Below are 23,894 nucleotides of genomic sequence, written 5' to 3' on the forward strand. Positions count from 1 at the left end.
CCTGAGGACGTCACTTCTCAGCTAAAAATGCAGGCCAGTCACCACAGCCTGCTTGTGTGGAGCTGATGTGAGAATATCAGATGAGACAACAGACTTCAAAGTGTTTTGTAAACTCTGGCGGGGTTGTTATTTCATGACTGGAGGACGAGGAGACAGCATTTGGTGACAAAGTTATAAAGGTAGTTGTCGGGGAGGGTGGTGGATGGGAAGGGAGGACACAGCAGGTGCTCCTGGGGAGACTCAGCAGTCGGTGGTGACCGTGGCCGAGAGCTCCTGGATCCGCCAGGCACTGCAGGCCTTGCACAAGATGTGCCCATCCAGCGGGTAGCAGCCCTGACACTCACCCTCAGAGGAGAGCAGCAGCCCACACTCCTGTTCAGAAAGAAGCAATAGCTTTCCATCAGGCCCCAACCCCTGAGATCCTTCTCCATCATGCTTTACCACACCCAGTGCCCCAGGCCCCAATAACCCTCCCCCCCACCCACACCGTTGCCCAGGCCCCCCTACCTCACACTTGTAACAGCCAATGTGAAAACTGCGATCCAGAGCTACGATTCGCACGGTCTCCTCCTGACCTGGCTCAGGCATGATGGCCCCACCACATACTGAGCATCTTGGGGCAAACTTCCTGGGGGCGGAAGGGAACCCGGGAGGCCGTCAGGTCCCAGGGTTGGAGGGGACTAACAACGGAGCCCAGAGAAGGTGGGACAAGGGAGGGGACGGGAGAGGCCAAAGGTAGGTAGGGTTTGGGATCTTAGGGAAAGAGAGAATGAGGCACGGCCAGAGTTGCCAAACAGGAGAGGCTGGTACTGCGATAGGAAGGAGTCATGAGGAAGATGGGAAAGGCCAGCCCAGACATCCTGAGACACAAGCTGGGGACCCAGCTGACCTGTGGAAGTCCTCGATGCAGTGGATCTGGCTCGTGGCATCCACAGTGAAAGGAATGCCATCGAGGCCGCGGTGGCACACCACACAGGTGAAGCAGCCTGGGTGGTAGGCCTTCCCCATAGCCCTCAGAATCCGGTCCAGGATGGGCTGGGAGCACGTGGAGCACTTTTCCAGGGTGGCCTGCCGGGAAAGAGGGCAGGAAGGTCGGGGGCTGGGGAGACCCTCAGGAGCCCTTCCAGGCATCCGGCCAGCCCATCCATCTTATTTCTGTAGCCTCCTTCGTGGGATTCAGTGAAACGTGACCTTGAACAGATCTGAGTACTGACCCCAGCACTGCAGCTTCCTGGACAAGTTATTTAACCTCTCAGCTTCATTTTCCTTCAGTAGTCATATCTGCTTCACTGGGATATTGTGGGAATTTAGCACCTTCCTGTAAATCTAAAATAAATGCCTGGGACTTCACCGGCAGCCTAGTGGTTAAGAATCTGCCCACCAAGGCAGGGGACATGAGTTCGATCCCTGGTCTGGGAAGATCCCATACGCCTCAGAACAACTAAGCCCATGCACCACAACTACTGAGGCTACACTCTAGAGCCCCATGGTCTGCAACAAGAGCAGCGCCGACAATGAGAAGCCGGTGCACCGCAGCTAGAGAAAGCTGGCTGGCAACACAAAGACCCAAAGCAGCCAAAAATAAATAAAAACAAATGCTTCACACGTATGAGGGCATATTGTCCTTCCTCTTCAGCAGCCAGTGTATAGCTACTTACTTCATTCATCCCTTCTTCTGGTTTATCAGTGTCAGTTCCCCTGCTTCAAGCCCTATTCGTCTAGTTTCCAACTCCTTTATTCCAGTTGGACAGAAGCCCTCCCGGCCCCCAGCCACTCACCACATAGCAGCTCTCACAGTACGCCCTCCTGTCCACAGCGTAGAAATGCTGGCCCCGCAGCTGGGCCCGGCACGCGGCACACACAAAGCAGGCCACGTGGAAGACGCGATCCAGGGCCACGACCCCGGCCCCGTCCCCGACCACGTCTTCTCCGCAGCCACCGCACCGGCCTGGGGGCGGGGAGGGACAGGGTCAACCCCCTTACAGGCCTGGAAGCCTGTCCGGGGGAGCCGTGTCCCTCTGACTCTGCAGTCCCACCTCCCGGAGGCCGGGGAGTCAGCTCACCAAAGTACTCCCCGCTGGGCGGGTGGTTCATGTCGTGCACCAGCTTCTTGGTCAGCCTCTCAAGCTCCTCCTCGGGAGGCTGGCTCGGGGGGACCTGGGAGGTGAGAATCAGGGGTTTGGCCCTTCCTCTGGCTCCCAGTGCTGTCACTGAGGGTCCCCAGGGTGACCAGGCCGTTCTACCCCGAAAGCTGATCAGAGAACAAGTCCCAGCCCACAGGCTGGGGGAGCCCCTCTGGCAGCCAGGGTGTAGATCTAGGACCCTCCTTTTAGTCTTGAATTTCCCCACATCCACAGGGAATCCAGAGCCCCAGCATCCCAGACCTCTGACATTAACCACTCCCCACGTACCCCACCAAGTCAGCATCCACTTGTCTTTGATGGACCTGAAATCCCAGCACCCAGGGCTTACCTGGGACCCGTACCCGCCTCCTCTTCCTCCTGCAGGGCCAGAGACCCCCGCGGCCTCCTCCTTAGCCCCTGGCCCTGGCTCGCGGTGGCTCCTGTAGCCAGCCCCCCAGACTTCACCTCGGCCTGGGAGAGGAAAGTGGGGGCCCAGGGAGGGCCCGGAGGCCTGAGAGGCCCCCCGCCTGGGAGGGCCGCAGCCTCTCACGGGTTGTGCCACCTTCACTTGCACAGGGAAGGCAGGGCCAGCGGGGGTGCTGGCCGTAGCATAGGAGGCCGGAGTGGGGCCCCCATAGGGGGGCCCTGGGAGCGGTGGGGGAGGAAGCGCCCCTCCATTTGGCCTTAGGGGGCCTGAGCCTGAGCGGTAGGCAGGGGGTTCAGGGGGCTCGTAAGCCTGGGGAGAGACACAGAGCGGGAGTGAGCTGGGCCCATTTCCAGGACACCCGTCTATAGGAACTCCCCCCCACACACCTCTTGGGGCACCCAGGCAAGAACCAGCTTTGACAAGGGCCCGGGAGTAAGCATCCCTCACATGGGGCTTGTTGGAAGGGGAAATGGGGGGGTATTCAAAGTAGGGACCAGGCTTGTGGGGGAGGGGCGGGGTCAAGGATCAGAAGGGGCAGGGGCAGGACAGGGGAGTCACCTGCCGGTCAGGCCGCCGCGGGGCGTGACCTCGACCCCCATCCAACTCAGCCAGCATGCTGGTCAGGGAGTCTATCTCAGCATCCAGACTTCCCGGGCGCAAGCCCCCCCTGTCTGGGGGGAAGCCCTGGGGAGGGAGCAAAAAGCAGACAGAAATGCAATTCACAGGGTCTCCCCTCCTGCCCCGAATCGCCCCATCCCCCCGTGCCCGTGCTCACCTGTGAGTGCTGGGGTGCTCCGTGGCACCCCACCCAGGCCAGCCCCCGGTCCTCCGGTCCCCCGGGGGTCTGGTAACACTGCTCAGATGGGAGGGGGCAAAAATTGAGCCGGGGGTGGGGCTGGAGCGCTGGGGTGAGGGAAGAGAGAGCCAAGGTGGGGATGAGGAAGGACAGGGTGAGGACGCCTGTGGAGGCCACTGTCTTGGGTCCCTCTTCGCCCCTCGCCCTGCACCTGGGGTTCGCGAATGGGGCCGGGGACAGGGAGGGCTGCGAGGGGAAGGGGCGGCAGGGGCCGGCTCAGCGGGGCGCGGACGCCACAAGGCAGAGCTGAGAGCGCTGGTGGCCTGGGGGCGGCCTCTGGGCCTCACTGGGGCTGCCTTACCTGCTCCGTGGGCCGGGGGCGGCCCCGAGGCCCCTCGGGGGAGCGCTCTCCCCTGAGGGGCTCGAGCGGGCTCCGGCTGCTTCGGGGGGAGCCAGGTGGGCCCGGACATGGTCTGGAAAGGGGGACTCCAGACAGCGAGTCGGGCCCCACGGAGTACCGGGGCTCTGACTTGGAGCCCTTCTTCCGTCCCACACCTCGCTTGGGACTCCAGGAAAGAAACTTTTTCTGGCCTTTTTTTTTTTTCCCCTTCCTCCCTAATTTTGGGGATGGCCACGCCCCTGGTGACATCATCGCATTCCTGGGGGAGGGTCACGTGGCCCCCTAGGCCCTAAACTGCCGTCCCTCCCCGAGTAGGGCCCCCTCCTGCGAGCAGGGAGCGCTTTCCTCCGGAGCCCCGAGTCTGGGGGCGACCGGCAGCCTGCATCTCCACCAGCGCCCCACCCCCACCCCCAGGCCGGCGCCCCAGGTCCCTGCTGGGAGTCTCTCCAACACCCCTCTGTCCCCATCCCCCATACAGATTTCTCCCTCTTTCCATCCCACGTACCCATCCCGCCTCCAGAAATGCTCAGTCCGCGCTTAGTGTTTTGATCTTTTATTCACATTGAGCAGTTAGAAAAATAAAACAGAACAAAAACATCACAACCTCAGGGGTGGGGGAGGGGGGTCTGTTGGGCGAGGTGGAGGGGGGAGACTGAGGTAGCCTAGAGTCACAAGCGGAGACCCAGCCCCCGTCAAGGCACGGGTGAAGGGAGGGAGGCCCGCAGGGAGGGCTGAGGACTTCCTGGGGAAGGTGGTGGGGACAGCTGCCCCCGCACTCGGGGCCAGGAGACCAGGATGCCCTAATACGCCCACCAGCGGCCGAGTCCCACGTGGCAGACTGGCGCAAGGCAGCCCTTCCCCTTCTCACCCTATAATCAAGGTGGGCCACCGATCTGGATGCTCTCTCTGCTTGGCGTGGGCATCAGAGATCAGTGCAAGTGACAGGGGTGACACCATGAATGAGCAGCGTGGGGCCCAGATCTCGGCTCAGAATTTCCAGGAGCGCCAGGTAGCGCAGGTAGCGGGCAGAATCAGCAGGCGGCCGCGGTAGGTATAAGAAGGTGAGGGCGGTGGTGGGCCCCACCTCACCATCCCCTTCCTCAGGCCCACCGGGCCCTCCCCTACCACGCCCCTGCTGGGCCCGAACCAGGGCGTTGGCGCTGCATGCCAGGGCCTCTGCCTCGGCGTCTCCCCGCCTGCCATTCACAAAGTCCCCTTCCTCCTCCTCCTCCTGCTCCTCGGAGGCGGCCCCCTCGCCCCACACCACCTCCCGCACCTCGGCCCGGATCCTCAACTGGCTCAGCAGTGCCCGCAGCCGCCCCTCGGCCGCCCCCGGGGCCTCCCGAGGCCCCAGGCACAAGAAGATCCGGAGGCGGGCGCTGTGCCAGGCAGGCACCATGCCCAAGATGGTCGCCATCTGCAGCAGGAAGAGGCCGCACACGTCCACATAGCCGGGCCCGCCCCGGGGCCGCAGCAGGTTGAGGGGCCACACGTCCACATGATGCAGCTGGGAGGTGCCCCCAGACCCCCGGCTCAGCCGCTCGGGAGGCAGGGCCCCACAGGCCCGGGCCAGGACCACGTTCTTGTTCATCTTCAGGGCGTCTGCCACGGTGGCCACGTAGTCCTGGGGACTGAGAGCCCGGGGGCTCCCAGGAGCCCGGGGTGGAGGGAACAGGGTGCTCAGGGCCGGGGCCCCGGCCTCCTGGGTGCCATCCGCAGGCTCAGAGAAAGCCGGGTCCGTCAGGAAGTGATCCTGGGGTGCAGCATCGTCGTAGAAACCCAGGACCAGCGTGTTGGGCTTCATGCCACCTGGGGGGGCAGAGAGGTAGGTGGGAAGGAACCCAGGGGAATCAGATGGGTGGGCTGAGTTCACAGCACGCTAACGGGCGCCCACTCCCATCTGCTGACAGCGCTGTGTGTCAGCCATCAGGTATGACATGTGCATAACATGGCCTCTTAAGGCAACATTATGCACATTTGCATAATGACTTTCCGTGTTCCCAAACACTTTCACATGCATTTATTTGGTTTATCTCCATGACTAATCTCCCCCACCGAAATAGGCAAAGTGGGCCCTAAAGCTTGCTTTAACTAAGGAGCACTTCCAGTCCATGGCAGTAGGATGCATTCATTCCGGGCTTCAAGCCGCACACCTTTTCGTGATGGGAGAGAGGAGTCTGACTCCACTGGCAGATGGGACCCCTGATTAACCAAGCTCATGGCCTCGATTCCCAGGGAGATAACACTCAGACCCTGCTAGCGGAGGATGAGAGCTCAGGACGGGGGGCTGCACAATCCGTTTCTAGGACCCCAGAGTCCTAATGATGGCCTGTCCAAAGCACCGTCCCCAGTGAGCTTACCATCTGCACACTGACGGGGCCCCGTCCTGTTGAAAGTACTTCATATTTTTAACTCATCAGATCCCTGAAGCAACGCTATGAGGTAGAGACGATTACTCACCCTCTCTTACAGATAAGGAACCTGAGACCCAGAGCGGTGAAGTCACTAGCCCAAAGGCTCACGGCTGGTAAACACTGGGGCCAGGAAGTGACCATGATGTCTCGGGCACCAGAGCCTGTTCTCTTAGCCACTAAGTGGGTGGTGCGCCAACCACAAAGCCCCCAGTCCCTGCTGACAGCTCCCGGGCTTTAAGCATCTGAACAACCAATATAGGATGGGATCATTTCCCCTGTGGCAGGGTTGTGTTTACAGGAAGACTCAGACCTCTTCTAAGACCCATTCTCAAGGGGCAAATGGTTTACTCAAAATCTACTACCAAATCAAATTCTCCATGCTGGGGAACTGACTGCTTAAAGGAAACCTTTCCCTTTTTATGTGAGTTATTTTCAGCAGGATGAATGGCATGGAAGGAGTGGTCTCTTGGTCCGGGCTCCCCCACAAAAGATGGGACTGGAGGAGATGCTGCGAGGTCTATCTGATACTATCTCATGATGCTTGCCAACTCCTTACCAGGTGGGAATTCCAACCGACCTTGCAAATTAAACTATTCAAACCCCCTCCTGAGCATTTTCCAGGGTTCTGATTGACATCAACCAAGCGAGCAGGGCAATGTCCAACACCTGAACTTTAGCCAGACTGTCAGTGGGGTAGGAAGCATGCACTCAGGGAGGGCGCAAACATTAATCCCAAGACTGAGAAAGAAGGAGGCGGCTCAGCAGGGTTTGGAGGAAGGTGGGGTGCTGGGCCAGAGGACACGGGTCACAAAGCCGGGAACATTCCACTCCATCTGAGAGCATCAGCCACGCCCCTGCCACCCTCGGCACCCTTTATAGTGTCTGGGGGCCTTGTTAGTTACATCACTTCCCCCTTCTCTGCTCAAGGCTCAGCTGAGATACTATCTCATCACAAAACCTTGTCCACCACATCAGTGACCACGGTCTTCCTCTTTCTGAACTCCAGTGGTTAGAAAGCATCTGCCCTGGATTTTGATGGGGGCAACGCCCAGCCTCAAATCCTTCTCCCATTGTCCTCAGGAAGACAACACACTCTTCACAGCCTGTGCCCCAATCATGGGTCAGAAAGAAACCAAAAAAAGCCATGTCCCTCCATCTCTAGTCCTAAGGCAGCTCCTCGGAGACCTCCTCACACACTGTCTTTTATCTTTGAGGATCAAGTCCTGTCTGCACGAGACGGCAGATTCCTTTTGGAGTCTGCAATCTGTGGTTTACTCTCGGGGGGAGGGGAGCAGAGATGGAGAGGGGCCCCGGAGGGGGCCAAGGGCAGCTCACCAAGACCCGAGATCCGCAGCAGGTGCTGAGCTCCCTGGCGCACAGAGGGCGAGAGGGTGAGATCCACAAAGGCCTTCACCTGGGCCCGGTCCACCAGGCTCAGCCATGCCCCGTACTGCGGCTGCACGGGGTCTGAGGGTAGAGAGTCTGCAGAGAAGGCAGGCAAACACGTATGGGCCAGACTCGTGCACTTCCTCCTCGAGTCCAGATCCCAGGTGGGCAGAAAAGAAGGGTCTGGGCAGGGACGCGGCTGGTTAGGAAGGGCGATCTGGGAAGACTGCAAGAAGTCTCAGGGATATCAAGAACACAAAGAGCATCTGGGAGCCAGAGAGAGAGAGGATGTGGGGGGTGGGGGGGTAGGTGGTGAGTGGAGGGCAACTGACCGAGGTCTCCCAGGGTGACATGGCCCAGCACGTAGAGACCCCCTTTCTTGAGCTGGTTGGCCAATCGCAGCAGAGGCAGGGTGCCTCGGGGGTTCCCCACTAGGAGCAGCAGCTGCGGCCGCCAGAACTTCACGTGGTCCTTCCGGACGTCCAGCCGGAGCAGGTACTTCCGCACCTGGAGTCAAGGGGAGGCGGAGGGGGGAGGAAGGGATCTGGCGGGTGGCCCCAATCCATCCCCCAGGTCTCCCCAGAATGGGGGTGTTCCCAACCCGCCCCACACTCCCCTCCACCAGCTCCCCGGACCTGGTGGAAAAGCAGGGCCTGGCTGACGTAGCCCCAGCTGCTGGGCCCTCCTCGAGCCGTGAGCAGGGCAGAAAGCAGGCCCATGAGGAGCAGGGAGCCGCCGGCGGCCCCGGGGCTGATGAGGAACATCATGAGCAGGCAGGAGGCCACCCCCAGCAAGCAGGTGTGCCAGGAGAAGAGGTTGAAGGTGGGGCTGGGGGCCGACAGAGAAGGAACAGTGCTCGGGGAGGCCCCCGACATCACATCATCACCTCCGCTCCCGCCCCAAATCTGCCCGCTTGGTCCCAGGCCTTCCCACCATCGTTACTCCCGCCCTTCCTCCGGGGACACAGGCGGCTCCTTCTCTCACCGGAAGTTGGGGGCCGAGGCCCACTCCAGGCTCAGGCAGGACAGGTCCACGGCAGCGTAGGCCACCAAGTAGAAGACAGTGACCACGGCGGCCAGCGTGTTCAGCTTTCCGGCCAGGAGCACCAGCTGGATGAGGACCGAGAGGCTGGGCGTCCGTTGCCTCCTCGGGCACGTCTCCCCGCACGCATGCCCAACCCTCCCCAGTCCCAGGAGTGTAACCGGAGGGGCTGAGGTGAGGGCAGCTTGAGGAGGCAGGCTTACCTGCACAAGGGCCCAGGAATACAGCACAGCCCCCCAGGGGTTCCCCCCTCGGGATACCACCTTGGCCGGCGCCAGGACCACTCCTGTGCAAACCGAAAGGCAGCAGGCAGAAAGGTGAGCCCGGGGCCGAGCAGGGGACAGAGACAGACACGCGAAGGTGCGCTCAGAGCCCCGCATGAGGCAGGGGAAGCCCACCGAAGAGGTCGTCCTGGGCCAGGGCGTGGAGGATGCGGGAGGCGCCAATGAGGGAGCTCATGGAGGCGGAGAGCGACGTGGCGTAGATCCCAACCAGCACCAGCGGGGGCCACAGGCTGATGGCTCGGAAGAAGCCATAGTCCTCCTGCAGCAGCACCCTGCAGGCAAGGAGAGGAGGAGGAAGCCGGACATAAAGGTGTGTCCACTCCCAGGGACCTGATGAGAACAGTGCTCTCAACACCGGGCGGGTTCAGCGCTGGGCGTTCCGGACTGACCCCATCCCTGACCTCAAGGATCATACTGATAGATCGAGTGGGCCTGGGGGGTCAGGCTGGGGTTCTACTGGTTGTCATTGGGCTGCTGTGGATTTAATCACAGGGTGGACGTTCCCAACGGTATAGGCACAAGAGGCCAAATATTTATGGAGCCACAGATTGACTGGCAAGCCCCACCCCCAGACCAAGCAGCACCAGGCAGGAAGCAAATGCTGGCTTCCGGTGGGCTCTTACCACGTAACCAGCCCTCCCCATTTCAGGCATCAGCTCCGACTCACTCCCCATTTTCCATGCACCCCAACCATGTGGGCATCTCCCACGCCCCCCAGCCAGCGCTTCACTTGGGGAACCAGGTGTGACAACTCCATTCCCACACCCCACTTCGCCCCGTGCCCAGGCACCTGTCACACGTGAAGCTGGAGAGGAAGAAAAGCAGGATGTAGATGAAGAAAGTATAGGCAACAGCAACGATCGTGCCCAGAGGAATGGCCCGGCTGGGGTCTTTCAGCTCCCCTGGAGGGAAGGGAGCAGAGGGGGAGGGTCCTCCACCAGACCCCGCGTCCCTGAGCCCCCGCAGCACCTTGTAGGGGCACCAGGTGGCAAGGCAGCCCCCTCCCCCAGGGACGCTCACCTGACATGTTGGCCCCAGCCATGATACCCGTGCAGCCGTTAAAAAGAACGGCAAAGACGCTGGCGAAGGTCATCATGGCCCCCGTGGTGTAGTCCTTGGCGTAGCCAGCTGAGGAGGAGGGGTCATTCCCGGGGACGAAAGGGGGTCAGCCTCCCTCCTAGGGATCCAGGCGTTTTGGCCCTGCCTCCCTCCCCTCCTATTCTAAAACACACCCCCTGCCTCCCCACCATCCTGACCAGCTCACCAAGACCCCAGCCCTGACCCCACCCCAGTCTCAGCTGACTTCAGCTCCTCCTTCTCCCCCATGCGCCTCTGTTCTTCCCTCCACACCTTCATCAACGCTCTTTCCTAGCTGCCTTCCCTCGCCCTCCTATCTGAATTTTCCAACCCCTGGGATTTCCCTGCTGGTCCAGTGGCTAGGACTCCAAGCTCCCAATACAGGGGTTCCGGATTCAATCCTTGGTCAAGGAACTAGATCTCACATGCCACAAGTAAGACCCAGCACAGCAAAACAAATAAAAATGAATTTCCCAGCCCCATTCAAGCCACCTCTAGCTCCTCCAGCTCTCACCGACCCCCTCCCCTCAGTCCATACGCAGGTCTCCCTCCTCTGGACTCCTCTGTGATTCTTATCTCCTTGAATCATACCATCCTAATATGCAATTTGTTTCCTGAGTGTACATCTTATCTCTCCAATTAAACAAGTTCCTCTAAGGCAGAGACTGTCTTGCGGTCATTCCTACCGCTCGGCTGGGCCAAACACACAGCGGTCAACACATGCCCAGCAGATTCTAATCAACCTGCACTGCTCCATGTTCAGACCTCTCACTACTGATCATCTGACATCTGTTCTCATCCAGAGATTCCAAGCCACCCCCACCACGGGCTTACCCCTTGCCCTGAGAACCCCAGGACCCCTTCACCCAGCTCACCATCCAGATTAGCCTTCAGGGTGCTGCTGTTGAAGCCAGTGAAGTGGCCGACCTGGGGCGGCAGGGAGGAGCCGTTGGGGCCAGGCCGAGGGGCCAACGGGATGTCTCTGGGCCCCACAGCCACAAAGCTGACCAGCACGGAGGCCAGGGAACCGGAGACCAGCAGGAATGTGAGGAAGGAGGCCCGGGCGTAGAGGCCGGCCCCCAGGGTACAGACCCCGCCCACCAGGCCCAGCAGCAGGGAGCCATAGAGCAGGCTCCAGCCGTAGCCCTGGGGCAGGACCCGGAGGCCACTGGACCCCGAGGCATCTGCAGAGGGGAAGAACAGAGTTAGATGGCCACGCCTCCAAGGAGGGACCCCAGTCATGACTCAGAGCAGGCAGAGACCCCATCTTTGGCCCACTTGTCCTCAGAAAGACCATCTTTCCCACTCCCCCACCCAACTGGACTCCCCTGGTGGCTCAGATGGTAACGAATCCACCTGTAATGCAACAGACCCAGGTTCGATCCCTGGATCAGGAATATCCCGTGGAGGAGGGCATGGCAACCCACTCCAGTATTCTTGCCTGGAGAATCCCATGGACAGAGGAGCCTGGCAGGCTACAGTCCATGGGGTCTCAAAGAGTCAGACATGACTGAGTAACTAACACTTCACCCAACTGTACTCCAGCATCCTAGCCCTCCCTGGCGGGGGGTGGGGGGGGGCGGGTACCAGCAATCTTGCTTTGTCAATTTTCAGAGTATTAGCCTGCCCCCACCCCCTGACTAGATGGCGAGCTCCTCGTGGGCCAGGATGTTCTCTCGGATGTCTGCATGAGGCTGGGCACACAGCAGGAGCTCAAGAAAATGCATCTCTCCCAGGAGAGGGATTCTCCCCCTGCTGTGATCCCAGAATCCCTGACCCTGCAAATCCTCGGGGCCGCCCAGACCAGAGTGGGGAGCACAGACCAGCCCCGAAGACGTCAAGTATGGCCTCCACCAGCCCCAGCAGGGAGACGGCGCAGCCACAGACGTTAGCCAGGTAGAACATCAGGCCGATGCTGCCGCCAACCTCGGGCCCCAGAGTCCGACTGATCATGACTGAAAGTGGAAGTAGGGGGTGAGTGTCAAGGGAAAAGAAACTGAACCAGAACGGGAGGCAGGGCCCAGGAACACAGCATGGTGCAGCTGGTCCTCCAGGCCTCGTCTCCCAGAACGCATGGGACTGTTCCCAGAGGTGGCATGTCCCATTGTGGCCACTCGAAGCCACGTGGCTTTGTCCAAGTCACCAGTGCTCTTGAATCTGACAGGACTGCTAGAACCAAAATGGCAGCCGGGGAGACAGCTGGCGGGCTCGACGACAGGGGCGCTACCGTGTAAGGCCGCGCTGGTGACCTTCTCCATGCCAGCCTGTCCACTGGATGTTCACTAGAACTGGCCTGCCCCCGGGGAGACGCAGGGAGGGGCCCTCTCCTCCCCCCATAAGACAGAAGGGCCCGGACCCCCTTCCGCCCACGGCTGAGGATACAGTAGGCTCCGCCCCCTCGCACGGCTCCATTGGTGGCGATGGCACAGACGGACAGCACCGTGAGGGCCAGGATGACGTAGGCAACCAGGAGCATGGCCAAAGCCTGAAGCAGACCAGCATGACCCACCACAAACCCTGGGACAGGAGTGGCAAAGCAGGTCGGACGGCGGCTCGCCCCTCCCGCCCCTCCCGCCCCGACCCGATCATCAGTTACCCCAGGGCAGAGCTAAGCCCAAGGCCACAGGGAGCCCCTCCCCCAAGCCCTTCATTCACCAGCTTCTCCCAGGGCCCTTCCCCAGCCTCATTCCAGTCCCACCCTCGAGTAAACCAGCGCCAACTCACCAATCCTCAAGAAGACCACTATACTGAACATGGACAGGACCGTGGGCACCACCACACCCAGGAAGGTGGAGAGTTTCCGGGCCGGTGCCCCTGCAGGACCTCCAGCCCCATTGGCAGGGAAGGAAACCCCCTCCTCCCCCAGGAGCCGGTAGGCCAGCAGAGGAGAGTTCTCACTGGCCATGGTCGAGAGCGGGCAGAGAAAGCCACCAACGGGGTACCAGGCCTGCAAAGAGTTTGCTGAGTGGAAGCAGCTCTGTGGAGACCCCACAAAACACCTCTAATCAAACACCCAGAAACCTCTTCCAAAAGGAAACACACACACACACTCACGTTCACCAGCAACTCCAAGAGTCAATGGGGGGAGGGGGGGGGGGGAGCGGGCAGGCTGATCCTGGCCACTGCCCCACCAATAGCAGGCTCCAAGCCTCAGGACTGGGTACCAAGGCCCCTCCCAGCTCCTGGGGCCACCCCTTCCCCCATATCCCTGAGAGGAGGGATGGCAGTGGCTCTGGAAAGGTGCAAAGATCCTCCACCTTCTTAACTAGCAGCACAAGAGGAAGCAAATCCCTCAAAGGGGAAGTGAGTTATGGACAGGAGGCCCTTTTCAACCGTTCCTCCGGGGTCCTGAGCCTCCCCCCAAGATCCTCCATGCAATCACCTCAACCCCGGGCAATAGGAAACTTCTCAATCTTCCAAAGCCCCGCCCTCCATCAACCCTCTTCCCCCAGCCCATCTCAGACAGCCTCCTCTCTCTTTAACCTCACCAGATTCCTCCCACCCACACAAGGCATCCCCCAAACTCTACCGTTCTCGCCACTCCCCGACGACCAAAACAAAAACATCATCGGCCTGCCACCCAAGGTGGTCTTCCTTCCTGCACCGGTTCCTCCCCACTTTCTCCCCCGGGCGGGTTGAAGCGGGCCGAGATTCGCTTCTTCCCGGCCAGGCGCACCCTCACAGCCCGGGTGTGGCAGCGCGCTCACTCACCCACTGGAGGACGCAGCCGCTCGGGGGTGATCCCCGAGAGCGGGAGGGGTCTGCTACTGGCTGAGGGGGCGCGGGTGCCGGAAAAGCCAGCTGCGGCTACCGGGATGCCAGGCCCGGAGCCTACCCCCCCACCAGCACACACGCGCCCCATTGGTCCCCGAGCCCAGCCCCGCCCCGTGGGCGCGCCCGGGGGAAGCCCCGCCCCACCAGGCTCACGCTGTAAGCGCGGCTCCCCGCCCCAAGTGCGATCGGGGTGCTGCCAGGGGTCGCCCCTCACACGCAGGTCTCCGGCACGGTGTGGGCCACAGCTCCCACTGCACCCATCACCCTGGTGCAAACGAGCGCCCGCCGCGTGGGCGGGACCCTACTCGGAGCTGGGCGGTGACGCTGCTGAAAGGGGCGTGGCCTGACGGCGGAAGGCCTCGGGCAGGTGGGCGGGGCCACGACACCTGGCCCAGGTGCGCCGCTAGGAAGGCGGGGCCCTGTCGGCCTACGCCTTAAGGGGTCCGCCTATTCCAGCCTCCGGGATCCCCGTCCAGTGCACAGGTTCCAGCCCCAGCCCTCACCCCTGCGGCGCCCTCCCCTAGCGCCGGTTCCAGCCCACCGGCTGCTCTCCTCGCTTCCACCACCTGAGGGCGCCATTGGCTGCCGAGCCGGGCGAGCCCTGGAGGCGCCGGCCTCGGTTGGTTTCAGTCTCGTCCCCCGCCCGCTCTCGTGATTCCCTGCAAGGAAGCCCGCTCTCGCGAGTCCCTGCAAGCAAGCCCCCTCCAGCAGGAATTACAGGACTTGTGAACCTTCAGGAGTCAGGATTCCCCTCCTAACTCTTTACGGCCTTCCCAGGTGGCTCAGCGATATAGAATCCGCCTGCAATGCAGGAGACGGAGACGCGGATTCAATCCCTGGGACGGAAGATCCCGTGGAGAAAGAAATGGAAGATTCCCTATAGATGAAAATGGCAACCCACTCCAGTATTCTTGCTGGGAAAATCCCATGGACAAGAAAAGCCTGGCAGGCTGCAGTCCTTGGGCCTGCAAGAGTCAGACACCACTTAGTCACTTAAATCACCACCGCCCACCTCAACTCTTTACAGGTTTGGTCGACATTGGCACTACCTGGCAACATCCCATCCGTCAACTGTAGATAGATCCTCCTGCATAAGGTTGCAGTGTGAGTTCAATAAACTTGAACAGGCACTTGAGAACAATACTGAAATGTTCAACAAACCATCTGCATACCGTACTGTATTAAATATGCATAAGCACTTTGTGAGGTGGATCCTGCTATGATTTCCATTTTTCACAATAGGAAATTGAAGCTTGGAGAACTTCAGTAATAATTTCCTAACTTTCATAGAGGCCTTTGTGGTTACACTGTCATTTGAGCCTCAGGAAATGAACACTGCTTTTCCTGCCACTGGGCTTTGGCTGTAAATTAGCTGTAACGTTTCCCTAGGAGAGGAAGAGATTCAAACCAGTGCAAATGTGGCTTTGCCAGAGAGCGGTCTCATGAGCAGTAAACTGTGGCATTTTCATCAGTCATCCCTGCTACCCACGACATGGAGCTTGACTCCAGAGTCTCTCTCACATCCCTCCTATTACAATTTTTGGTGATTTCAATATCCACATTGATGAGACTTCCAACACTCTGGGCTGGCACGTCCTTAAACTCCACTTCTGCATAGATCTCACCCTCCATCCCACCCAATGGTTATGCCTAGACTTTATCATTACCAATAACTGGACCCCTTCCTCTTTTCGTCCATCACTTCTAATTACGCCTGTTGAGGAAAAATATTAATCTGACACTTACTAAAACAGTAGGAAAGACTTTATTCAGGGCTACTGCAATAGGTGTCAAGACACAATAGGGGAGAAAGAATGTGCTCAACTCCAAACACAGCAAAGAAAGCTGGGGATTTATAGCCAACAAGCAGAATGAGGGGTTCAGTGAATGGAAAATTACTAAGAGGAAGCATCAAGCATAGGAGGATTCTAGCTAAAGAGGCTTAACAGGATCCTTGCTGAAGGAAGGCCAGGGTGATCAATTATGAAGGGCGGGATGGATTCTCTCTAAACTGGGCTCGACATGCCCAGCAAGGATGACAGCCAAGGTGGAGGCCAAGTCCAGAAGAGGTTTCAGAGGAACCTGACTGAAGTTTGATGAAGAAGAGGGTCCTTGTCGTGCCCTGACCCCAGCAATCCTCCACCTCACTGGACCCCCAATTCATTGATCCTGCCCTCTGCCCACTGCCCTCCACTCACTTCCCTTGTTACCCAGCTTCAAGGTCACAGTCAGTGAAAAGCACTGCCTTACCCCTCGCTCACTTTATAACACCTTCCAGCAAAATCACAGCCCTGGTAAATGTTAACTATCCTCTTCAGTCTCCTTTGCCGGCTCCTCCTCCTCTCTTGGAGGAACAGCCAAGAGGCCCCATTGGACCAGAGGCTCCATTGAGCACTAGAAGCTCAGTTCACAGACTTCTTTTAACCACTTACACCCACTCCCTTGGTGATCTCATCCAATCTCCTCTTTTGAAATACCTCTCTATAGGAGTGCCGAAAGGGTGTATCTCCAGCCCAGATCTCTACTCTGAACTTCCGACTGTATGTATGTCCAAGAACATGCTAACACCTGGGCCTGGACATCAAATGGGCAACTCAAACTTGGCATGTCCAAAATCCAATGCCTGACCACAGCCCACTCTTCTTGTGGTTGTCCCACTTCCCCAGTAGCTCAGGTCAAAAGCCTTGGGGTTATGTTTGAATACTCTTTCACACAACCCACATCCAACCCATAACAATTTCTTTGGCCAGTAGTTTTAAAATACAAACAGTATCCAACTGCAAATACTACACTAGTCCAGGTTGCCATCATCTCATCTGTATTATTGCAACAGCCCCCTAACTGATGTGCTTGCTTCTCCCTGGCCCCTACAGTCAATCCTAAAGGAAATCAACCCTGAATATTCATTGGAAGGACTGATGCTGAAGCTGAAGTTCCAGTATTTTGGCCACCTGATGCAAAGAGCTGACTGGTTGGAAAAGACCCTTGTGCTGGGAAAGATTGAAGGCAGGAGAAGGGGGCAACAGATGATGAGATGGTTAGATGGCATCATCAACTCAATGGACATGAGTGTGAGCAAACTCCAGGAGATAGTGAAGGACAGGGAAGCCTGGCAGTCTGCAGTCCATGGGGTCGCAGAGTCGGACAGGATCGAGCGACAGAACAACTACAGTCTATTCTTAACAGATTAGTTATGCTAGTAAAGTAAGTGTCCGTTCAGGACACTACTCTTTTCAAAACTGTCCAGTGGTTTCCCATTTTCCTCAGAATAAAAGTCAAAGGCTCTGATACCTAAGGTAACCATACCTACCTCCTGATTCACTGACTACAGTCCGACTACCATAGTTTATGCCTGTTGCCTTGGCATATGTAGTAACAGCACCTGTTCGCTCAGATCGTCTATATATTACATGGGTACCTTACTCATGAAGCCCTACCGGATCTTCATCTCGTCCTCACCTCCCCTGACCTTGCCCCACAACGACCTCTGGGCTGGTTCCAACAAGGCGCTATGAGCACACCCAAAGAGTCTCCTTTGTCTTCTGGACTCAAATATTATCTTCTTAGTGAAACCTTCTCTGCCAGTCCCACTTAAAATTGAACTGCGCCTTCCTTCCCATCCCACTTTCCCATTTTCCTCTTCTGTTTTTTTGTTTTTTTTTTTTCTCCCTCCATAGTGCTTAACACCATCTAATACGTGTCCTTTACTGGTTTCTCATGTTCACTGAGAAATGTAAAGCGAAGCTCCACAAAAAGTTAAGCTCCCAATAGGACGTTAAGCTGCACAAATCAGGAATTTCTCTTTGCTTCGCTGCTCTAGTTGCAGTACTTCTCACAGTCCCGGGCACCCGAGTGGCCCTCAAAAACCATGCATCAAAAAAAAAAAAAAAAAGCCATGCATCAACTGCTCACGGAACCATCTCAAACCTAGGGCTTACTCCGCACCTGATTGCATTGGCCCCGCCCCGCCCGCTCGGACGGGAAGATGGCGGCGCCCAGGGGGCCGCAGAAAGAGGGTAACCAACGAGACGGCGCCGGCTCGCTAGAGCGTCCGCGCCGCCGCCTAGTCTGCGGTTGCGTCCTGGGAAGGCGCGAATTCAGAGAGTATGTGTTGGTCTTCCTCCCCACCATTTTTAAAGGAGAAAGGAATTAACTAATCCTCAGAAAGTGCTCTGTCTGACTTGCCCGCTGTCTCCCTACCGCTGGGGGTTCCCGGATCCGAGGCGTGTTAGGACGCGGTTGTGGGATTCAGTATCTAGGTTTTTCTCCCCTCATGTTGGCTCCCGGGTCTACCTGTTAGGACATCTCGGGGTATCCATCCAGCCTCCAGTTCTAGGGATCCCCGAACACACACCCGGACCGCCCCTCGGAGACAGGACGCCCAATCCCCGCCTCCAGGTGCCCCACTCCGAGATCAGGCCCTAAATGCTACCTCCCCGGAGACCCACCCTCCCCACTCTCGCCGTGAGCTCCCCAGGATTAAGTCTTGTGAATCCCGACCACCCCCCGCCTCCCCCAGGCCCCAGGGGCAGATGAGCCCTTGGCCACCGCCCCTCCAGTTTCCTGCAGACCCAGCAAACAAAAGGCTCGGGAAGAGAGGCGAGGCTGAGCAGGGCGCCCTTCCTGCAGGAACAGCTGATGGAGCAAAATGACCCAGGAGGGAGAGGAGGGGAGGGATGAAATTCCAGGGTTCCAGGAGGACCGCAGCAGGAGGCCAGACAATTGGATCTAGGGGAAGGAGGGAGGGAGTCCCGGAAAGTGGATGTGCAAGGCCCAGGCAGGACACTACAGTTTGCTGGGCTCTGTCAGATCCCAGCAGCCCTGGTGGGGGTGATGTCAGCCGTAGGGAATGGAGGGGGTGGGGGGAACACTGGATTTCAGGTGAGCTCTCAGGCCCCTAGGCTGGAGCGGTGGGGGCTGGGAGAGCCCTGAAGCCCTGCGTCATCTCCTCTGGGGCCCAGCCTACCGCCCCCTGGCCCGACCTGCTACCCTCGGTGAGGGCCCCACCCTGGCCTGGCTTCCTGCTCCTCCCCAGCCACAGAGCTTTCCCTGCCAAGCTCAGGAACCAGCCCGGGGGCTTCTGGTCTCTTCAGAGCTTTGGTAGCCTAACCCCCAGACTCTCAGAGTCCTTACATTCCCTCCTAGAGCCGTTGCCCCTGCCCCCATCCCTGTCATGGTCACAATGGTCTGGGAAGGGCCCCCGTCCAGTGGGTGGGGGGATCTGGCGTGGAGAGGGGGCTTGGCCTCACATCCTGTCAGGCTGCCAAGGGAAGAGAGGAAACAAAAGACTTCCCCCTGCTGAGACAATGAGCCTCCCATTACCTACCCCCCCCCAACTACCTCCCCACCCCTCCCTTTCTGCCCTGGCCCCCAGCCCCCCAGCCCCCGTTGTCTCTACCTCCTTGGCCTCGGGTAGCCTCAGCAACCTCGGCCTCTGCGCTGAGCTCTGCCCTTCTCCTGCCTTCCTTCCGATCAGCTCGCACTGATGCTTGCTCCCAGTCCTGGCTGTTTCAGCCCCCTGCCACCCCATCAGTGCTCAGGGAGGGCCCCTTCTGTCCCCAGAGCCAAGACTGGGGCCTGGCTGGGCAAGGCTCTGGTGAATGTTAGGGGGTAAATTACACCCTCATTAACGGCTAGTGGGAAGTAGGGGCTCCAGGAGGGAAAGCATCCAAGGCCACAGAGAGAGGGGCGTGCCCTCAGCCTGGCCTGGGTGAGAGAGGAAGGAGGGAAAGGGCACACGTGTCCTCCAGGTCCTTGGAGGTGGGGCTGAAAGGCCATCCTGGTGCTGAGTGCGGAGTCTGGCCCACCTGCTGGCTACTAGCTGAGTGCATTGGACAGGTCACTTAACCTTCTGAGCCTGCCTCATTTTTAAAGTGGAAATCATAATAACGCCCATCCTGCCCCTCTCACGGGGTTGTTACGTTTTAAATACGATAATGTTTGTTTGGGGGGAAAGAAGAGGAAGTAGGTAGTAAAGCTTTCCTTAGTCTTCTCAATCTCTGCAACCTCCTCCACACCCCTCATTCCCACCCCCAGCAGTTTCCATCACCATCATGTGACAATAACTCCCAAACCAGTAGCTCCAGCCAAAAAGCTCTCTGAGCTGCAGACCCAATGAGCTCAGATCTAGTTGACTTCTGACCCAGATGCCTGAAGGTACACAGGGATCTGAAATACAACATGCCCAGCATGTGCCCCATCCCTGCCCCTGTGGTCTCCATTTTATTAGCTCCTACCAGGTTGCCCTTGAGAGTCCCTTGGGCAGCAAGGAGATCAAGTCAGTCAATCCTAAACGAAATCAGTCCTGAATATTCATTGGAAGGACTGAAGCTGAAGCTCCAGTACTTTGGCCACCTGATGCAAAGAACTGACTCATTGGAAAAGACCCTGATGCTGGGAAAGATTGAAGGCAGGAGGAGAAGGGGATGACAGAGGATGAGATGGTTGGATGGCATCACCAACTTGATGGACATGAGTTTAGGTATGCTCCGGGAGTTAGCAATGGACAGGGAAGCCTGGCGTGCTGCAGTTCATAGAGTCGCAGAGTTGGACACAACTGAGCAACTGAACTGAACTGACTGACCAAGCTGCCAAAGTCTGAAACTTGAATCATGTTTGATTTCAGTTTTCCTCCCTCTCCCAGCCAGGCTTCAGGTCCTGTCCACTCTAGTTCCCTGACATCTTTTGAATTCTCCCCTCACTGTCATTTGAAGAACTGTATGTGGTTTCTCTGCCTTCAGTCTTGATCGATTTCAGTCTATTCTCCAAAGTTGTACAAGCCAAGCAAGGACTTTCTATACTGATCTGACGATGTCACTTCTTTGCCTAAAATGCTTCTGACTCAGGCTTCCCTGGCTGGCAGTCAGGGTGGTTAAGACTCCCCACTTCCACTGCAGGAAGCTCGGGTCAGATCCCTGGTTGGGTAAGTTACACGTGCCTCTAGGTTCAGCCAAAAAAGAAAGAAAGAAAGAAAGAAATTACAATATAATAGGATAATAAAAGTTTGCTTTAAAAAGTATCTTCAGCTCCCCAGGTACTCAGGACAAGTGCACCTCTGGAAGGTCCCATAAAGATGGAGACTGGTTCTTGCTCACCTCCAGCTCACCCATTGTCACTGCCCTGGCACCCCACACCGGGCATCGTGAACACTGGCAGCTTGAGGACAGTCTCACCACATCCATGCTTTTGTACTTGCTGCTTCTTCTGCCTTGCAAGCAACCTTTCCCACCAATCTCCTCCAGGACTCATTCAGACAGCATTGTCTTCTCCAGAAAACTCACCTTGAACCTGTTAGTTGGATCCGTGTGCTTCCTCCATGATCCCATAGGACCCTCTGCCTACCACCCTTTATGCTCAACACATAGCCTCCTGTGTTCTGTGGAGATTTTATGACAATTTCTACCCCTGGATTGTCAAGTCCTAGAAGGTAGAGATCATGTTGTGTCCCCAGTCCTGTTTCAATAGTAATTGTTCTAAAAATAAACATTGGGTAAATTAAAGATCAGGGTCTTCCCTGGTGATCTAGTGGTTAGGAATGCACCTTCCCCAAGTTTGATCCCGGTTTAGGGAACTAGGATCCTACATGTCATGCCATGGGGCAACTAAGCCCTCACTGCAACTCCTGAGCCCACATGTTCTAGATGCTGTGCAGTGCAACTAGAGAAAGTCCACTCATGGCAAGGAAGACCCAGGGAAACAAACAAAAAAAAAAGAGAGACTAACCAATAAGGAGATAAACAGTCAACAAATATTTATTAGCATCTACTATGAGAGAGGCTTGCATGGGACTTCAAGTGAACACAACATGTAACCTTTTATGAAGCTTAGAGCCACATACAAGCAAATACACAGTCACTAATAAATTATATTAATAAAAGCATGTGTCTATTACAACTTTGTATGTGATGAGTTCAGGAAGGTTTGTGGTGGTCATGTAAGGAGTGGATTCAGATTTTGTGGGCCCTGATGTTTTTACAATGTGGGGGAACCTGCTTTAAGAAAACAAAAATAAAACCATGAATATAAAATTAGGTGTAAAAGTTAAAGTTTACTTAGATTGAGCAATCACAACCGGCTGCACTGTTAAGATGACAGACACCATAAATATCACAAAATCTAGAAAAACAATACAATATTTGTAGTTAACAACTGCCAACAGATCACTACAATTCTATCATGTCCTGTCTCTTAGATGTGAACTCTGACCACCTCTTCATATTATGATTTTCTATTATTTTCTATTCTCTCTCTCTCTTTCTCTAGTATGGCTGATTGAATTTTTTTCTTTCATTATTGAGAATTTCTAAAAATCTCATTGAGAAAAAAAAAATCTCATTGAGCTTTACAACTTATTATTGGTACCATCAAAATCTCTTATCAAATTCCTTTTGTGCAAGAGGGGTGAGATTTGGGGCCACTTCAAATGTTCTCCTGCTGTGACTAACCTTGAACACTGTTTAAATGGATGGTACTCATTAACTCGGGTAGTAGGAGGAGCCTGGAAGGTGAGAGATGCCTAAACTTAAAACTTTCTGAGCTCCCAGATAAACTTAACTCTAGACTTTAACAGAGTCAGGTGGTCCTTACAAGGAGGGGCTGGGATATGGGAAAAGGAGAGACAATTTCTACAACTGATGAAAGGGATGGCTTCTTTGTTGTTTAATACATAAAGAAAAGAAAAAAAAAATCCTAACTCCAAGCCCACTCCAAACAACTGTAACCATGTGGCTAGCATAAAGAAAACCCTACCAGCTGTTGGGGGTGGGGGGGTGCCCCACACAGGTACTGCCATTGGCAGTATATCGAACATGGACAAGGAACAGGGGCAATAGCCTAACAGCTGGGGTGGGAAAACAGCAAAGTACTCTAAGTGCCCTAATAATGAAGAAAGGTGGGCTTGAGACTTGTTGGGGTCTGCGGAGCCAGCGTCAAACCAGGTAGTGCCATGGATGCTCACCTGTGTAATTTAACCCTGTGGATACTGAATTAGCTTACCTCCAAAGTGGTTCTGGGTGGTAGGAAGCTGGAGGAAATGATCTCACACCCACAGAAGAGGCAGAGCATGGTTTTTGAGCACTTGAGTGGATCATCTCCATGGAAGAGGGAAATAATGGGATCTCCACCAGAGCATAGATCTTTCAGGTCAGGAGCCCTGTTTTACAAACAAATCTTGCAAACTGGCAGAGTGATCACTTGGCATATAGTAGATGTTCAATAAAGGTTTCATTTTATTCACTCTTTGATTGGTAAACACCAGGTGATTCAGTGGTAAAGAATCCCCCTGCCAATGCAGGAGATTTGGTTTCTATCCCTGGGTCAGGAAGATCCCTGGAGAAGGAAAGGGCAACCCACTCCAGTATTTTTGCCTAGAGAATCCCATGGACAGAGGACTACAGTCCATGGGGTCGCAAAAGAATTGGACACAACACAGCGACTTAACAACAGGTATTAGGAACTGGATTACATGCTGTGGGATGAGGGCTGAGGACCCATGATAAGGGATGGACTGTGTATATTCTTCCCTGTGGTGCTCTGCTCCTTCTTGCTGAGGGAGGTGCTCAGGGGTCAGAAATACAGGGTTTGAATCTCTGATGGGCTGTTGCATCCCTTCACCCCTCTGACTCATCAGCCCATCACTCCATCCAGCCTGACTTCTCGGGGCACCTGGGTTTCCTTTCCATTCAGGCCATGCACCCCCCCTCACCCACCCCCACCATGATGATGAACTGCCTCCGCCATCAAAGGAGAGGAGTTAAGCAACCAAGAGCCTGAGGGGGATTGAGGGCAGGGCCCAGGAGGAGACACAAACATAACTTTTAGAGGCTGGAGAATCAGTACAGGTTGAGAGCAGTCAGAGGGTGTCGGGAGGAGATGGATAACCTGGAGGAGAGGCTGAGTAAGGAGGGAGACGGGGCTTGGATGGGGGAGGGAGGAGGGAATTCCCAGCTCTGACCTGGTCTGCCTGGCTCCAGCCAAGCCGGCTGTTTCCTGCCCTCCGTGACCCCCCACCCCGGAGCAGGACCCAGGCACGGCCACGAGGAAGGGCAGGGGTGTGGGGAGCACCACTTGCAGCAGAAAGATAAGTGCGCTGGGACAAGAGGTCTTTACAGGCCTTGCTGTCCTCACCGTGGGTTAGAGGGGCTTGGCAGCCGCGCAAACATCTAGGACTCCTC

General features: G+C 56.7%; 2 protein-coding genes across 6 annotated transcripts; both read right to left on the bottom strand.

Moving 5' to 3' along the window:
• Nucleotides 1-101: 101 nt before the first annotated feature.
• Nucleotides 102-3,975, bottom strand: TRIP6 (thyroid hormone receptor interactor 6). Its single transcript, XM_043456559.1, has 9 exons — nt 3,708-3,975; nt 3,326-3,453; nt 3,109-3,234; nt 2,473-2,859; nt 2,064-2,157; nt 1,779-1,948; nt 890-1,068; nt 508-628; nt 102-372 (listed from the first exon to the last, which is right to left on the bottom strand). Exons 1-9 carry the CDS (start codon nt 3,814-3,816, stop codon nt 241-243), a joined length of 1,446 nt encoding a protein of 481 aa, XP_043312494.1. The 5' UTR covers nt 3,817-3,975; the 3' UTR covers nt 102-240.
• A 308-nt stretch (nt 3,976-4,283) lies between these two features.
• SLC12A9 (solute carrier family 12 member 9) lies at nt 4,284-18,034 on the bottom strand. 5 transcript variants are annotated; one of them, XM_043456546.1, is made up of 14 exons: nt 18,016-18,034; nt 12,673-12,895; nt 12,331-12,465; nt 11,772-11,903; nt 10,824-11,132; nt 9,892-9,999; nt 9,662-9,773; nt 8,986-9,143; nt 8,791-8,873; nt 8,531-8,655; nt 8,182-8,374; nt 7,879-8,053; nt 7,496-7,642; nt 4,284-5,555 (listed from the first exon to the last, which is right to left on the bottom strand). In XM_043456546.1, the coding sequence occupies exons 2-14, from the start codon at nt 12,851-12,853 to the stop codon at nt 4,669-4,671; spliced, it is 2,745 nt and encodes a 914-aa protein (XP_043312481.1). In that variant the 5' UTR covers nt 12,854-12,895; nt 18,016-18,034; the 3' UTR covers nt 4,284-4,668. The 5 variants fall into 5 exon arrangements, with proteins under 5 accessions (XP_043312481.1, XP_043312478.1, XP_043312477.1 ...); XM_043456543.1 differs by lacking the exon at nt 18,016-18,034 and adding an exon at nt 13,876-14,021; XM_043456542.1 differs by lacking the exon at nt 18,016-18,034 and adding an exon at nt 13,660-13,816.
• Nucleotides 18,035-23,894: the final 5,860 nt, after the last annotated feature.

This window comes from Cervus canadensis, chromosome 32 (assembly GCF_019320065.1).
Source record: "Cervus canadensis isolate Bull #8, Minnesota chromosome 32, ASM1932006v1, whole genome shotgun sequence".
In the NCBI taxonomy this organism is placed as follows: Eukaryota; Metazoa; Chordata; class Mammalia; order Artiodactyla; family Cervidae; genus Cervus; species Cervus canadensis.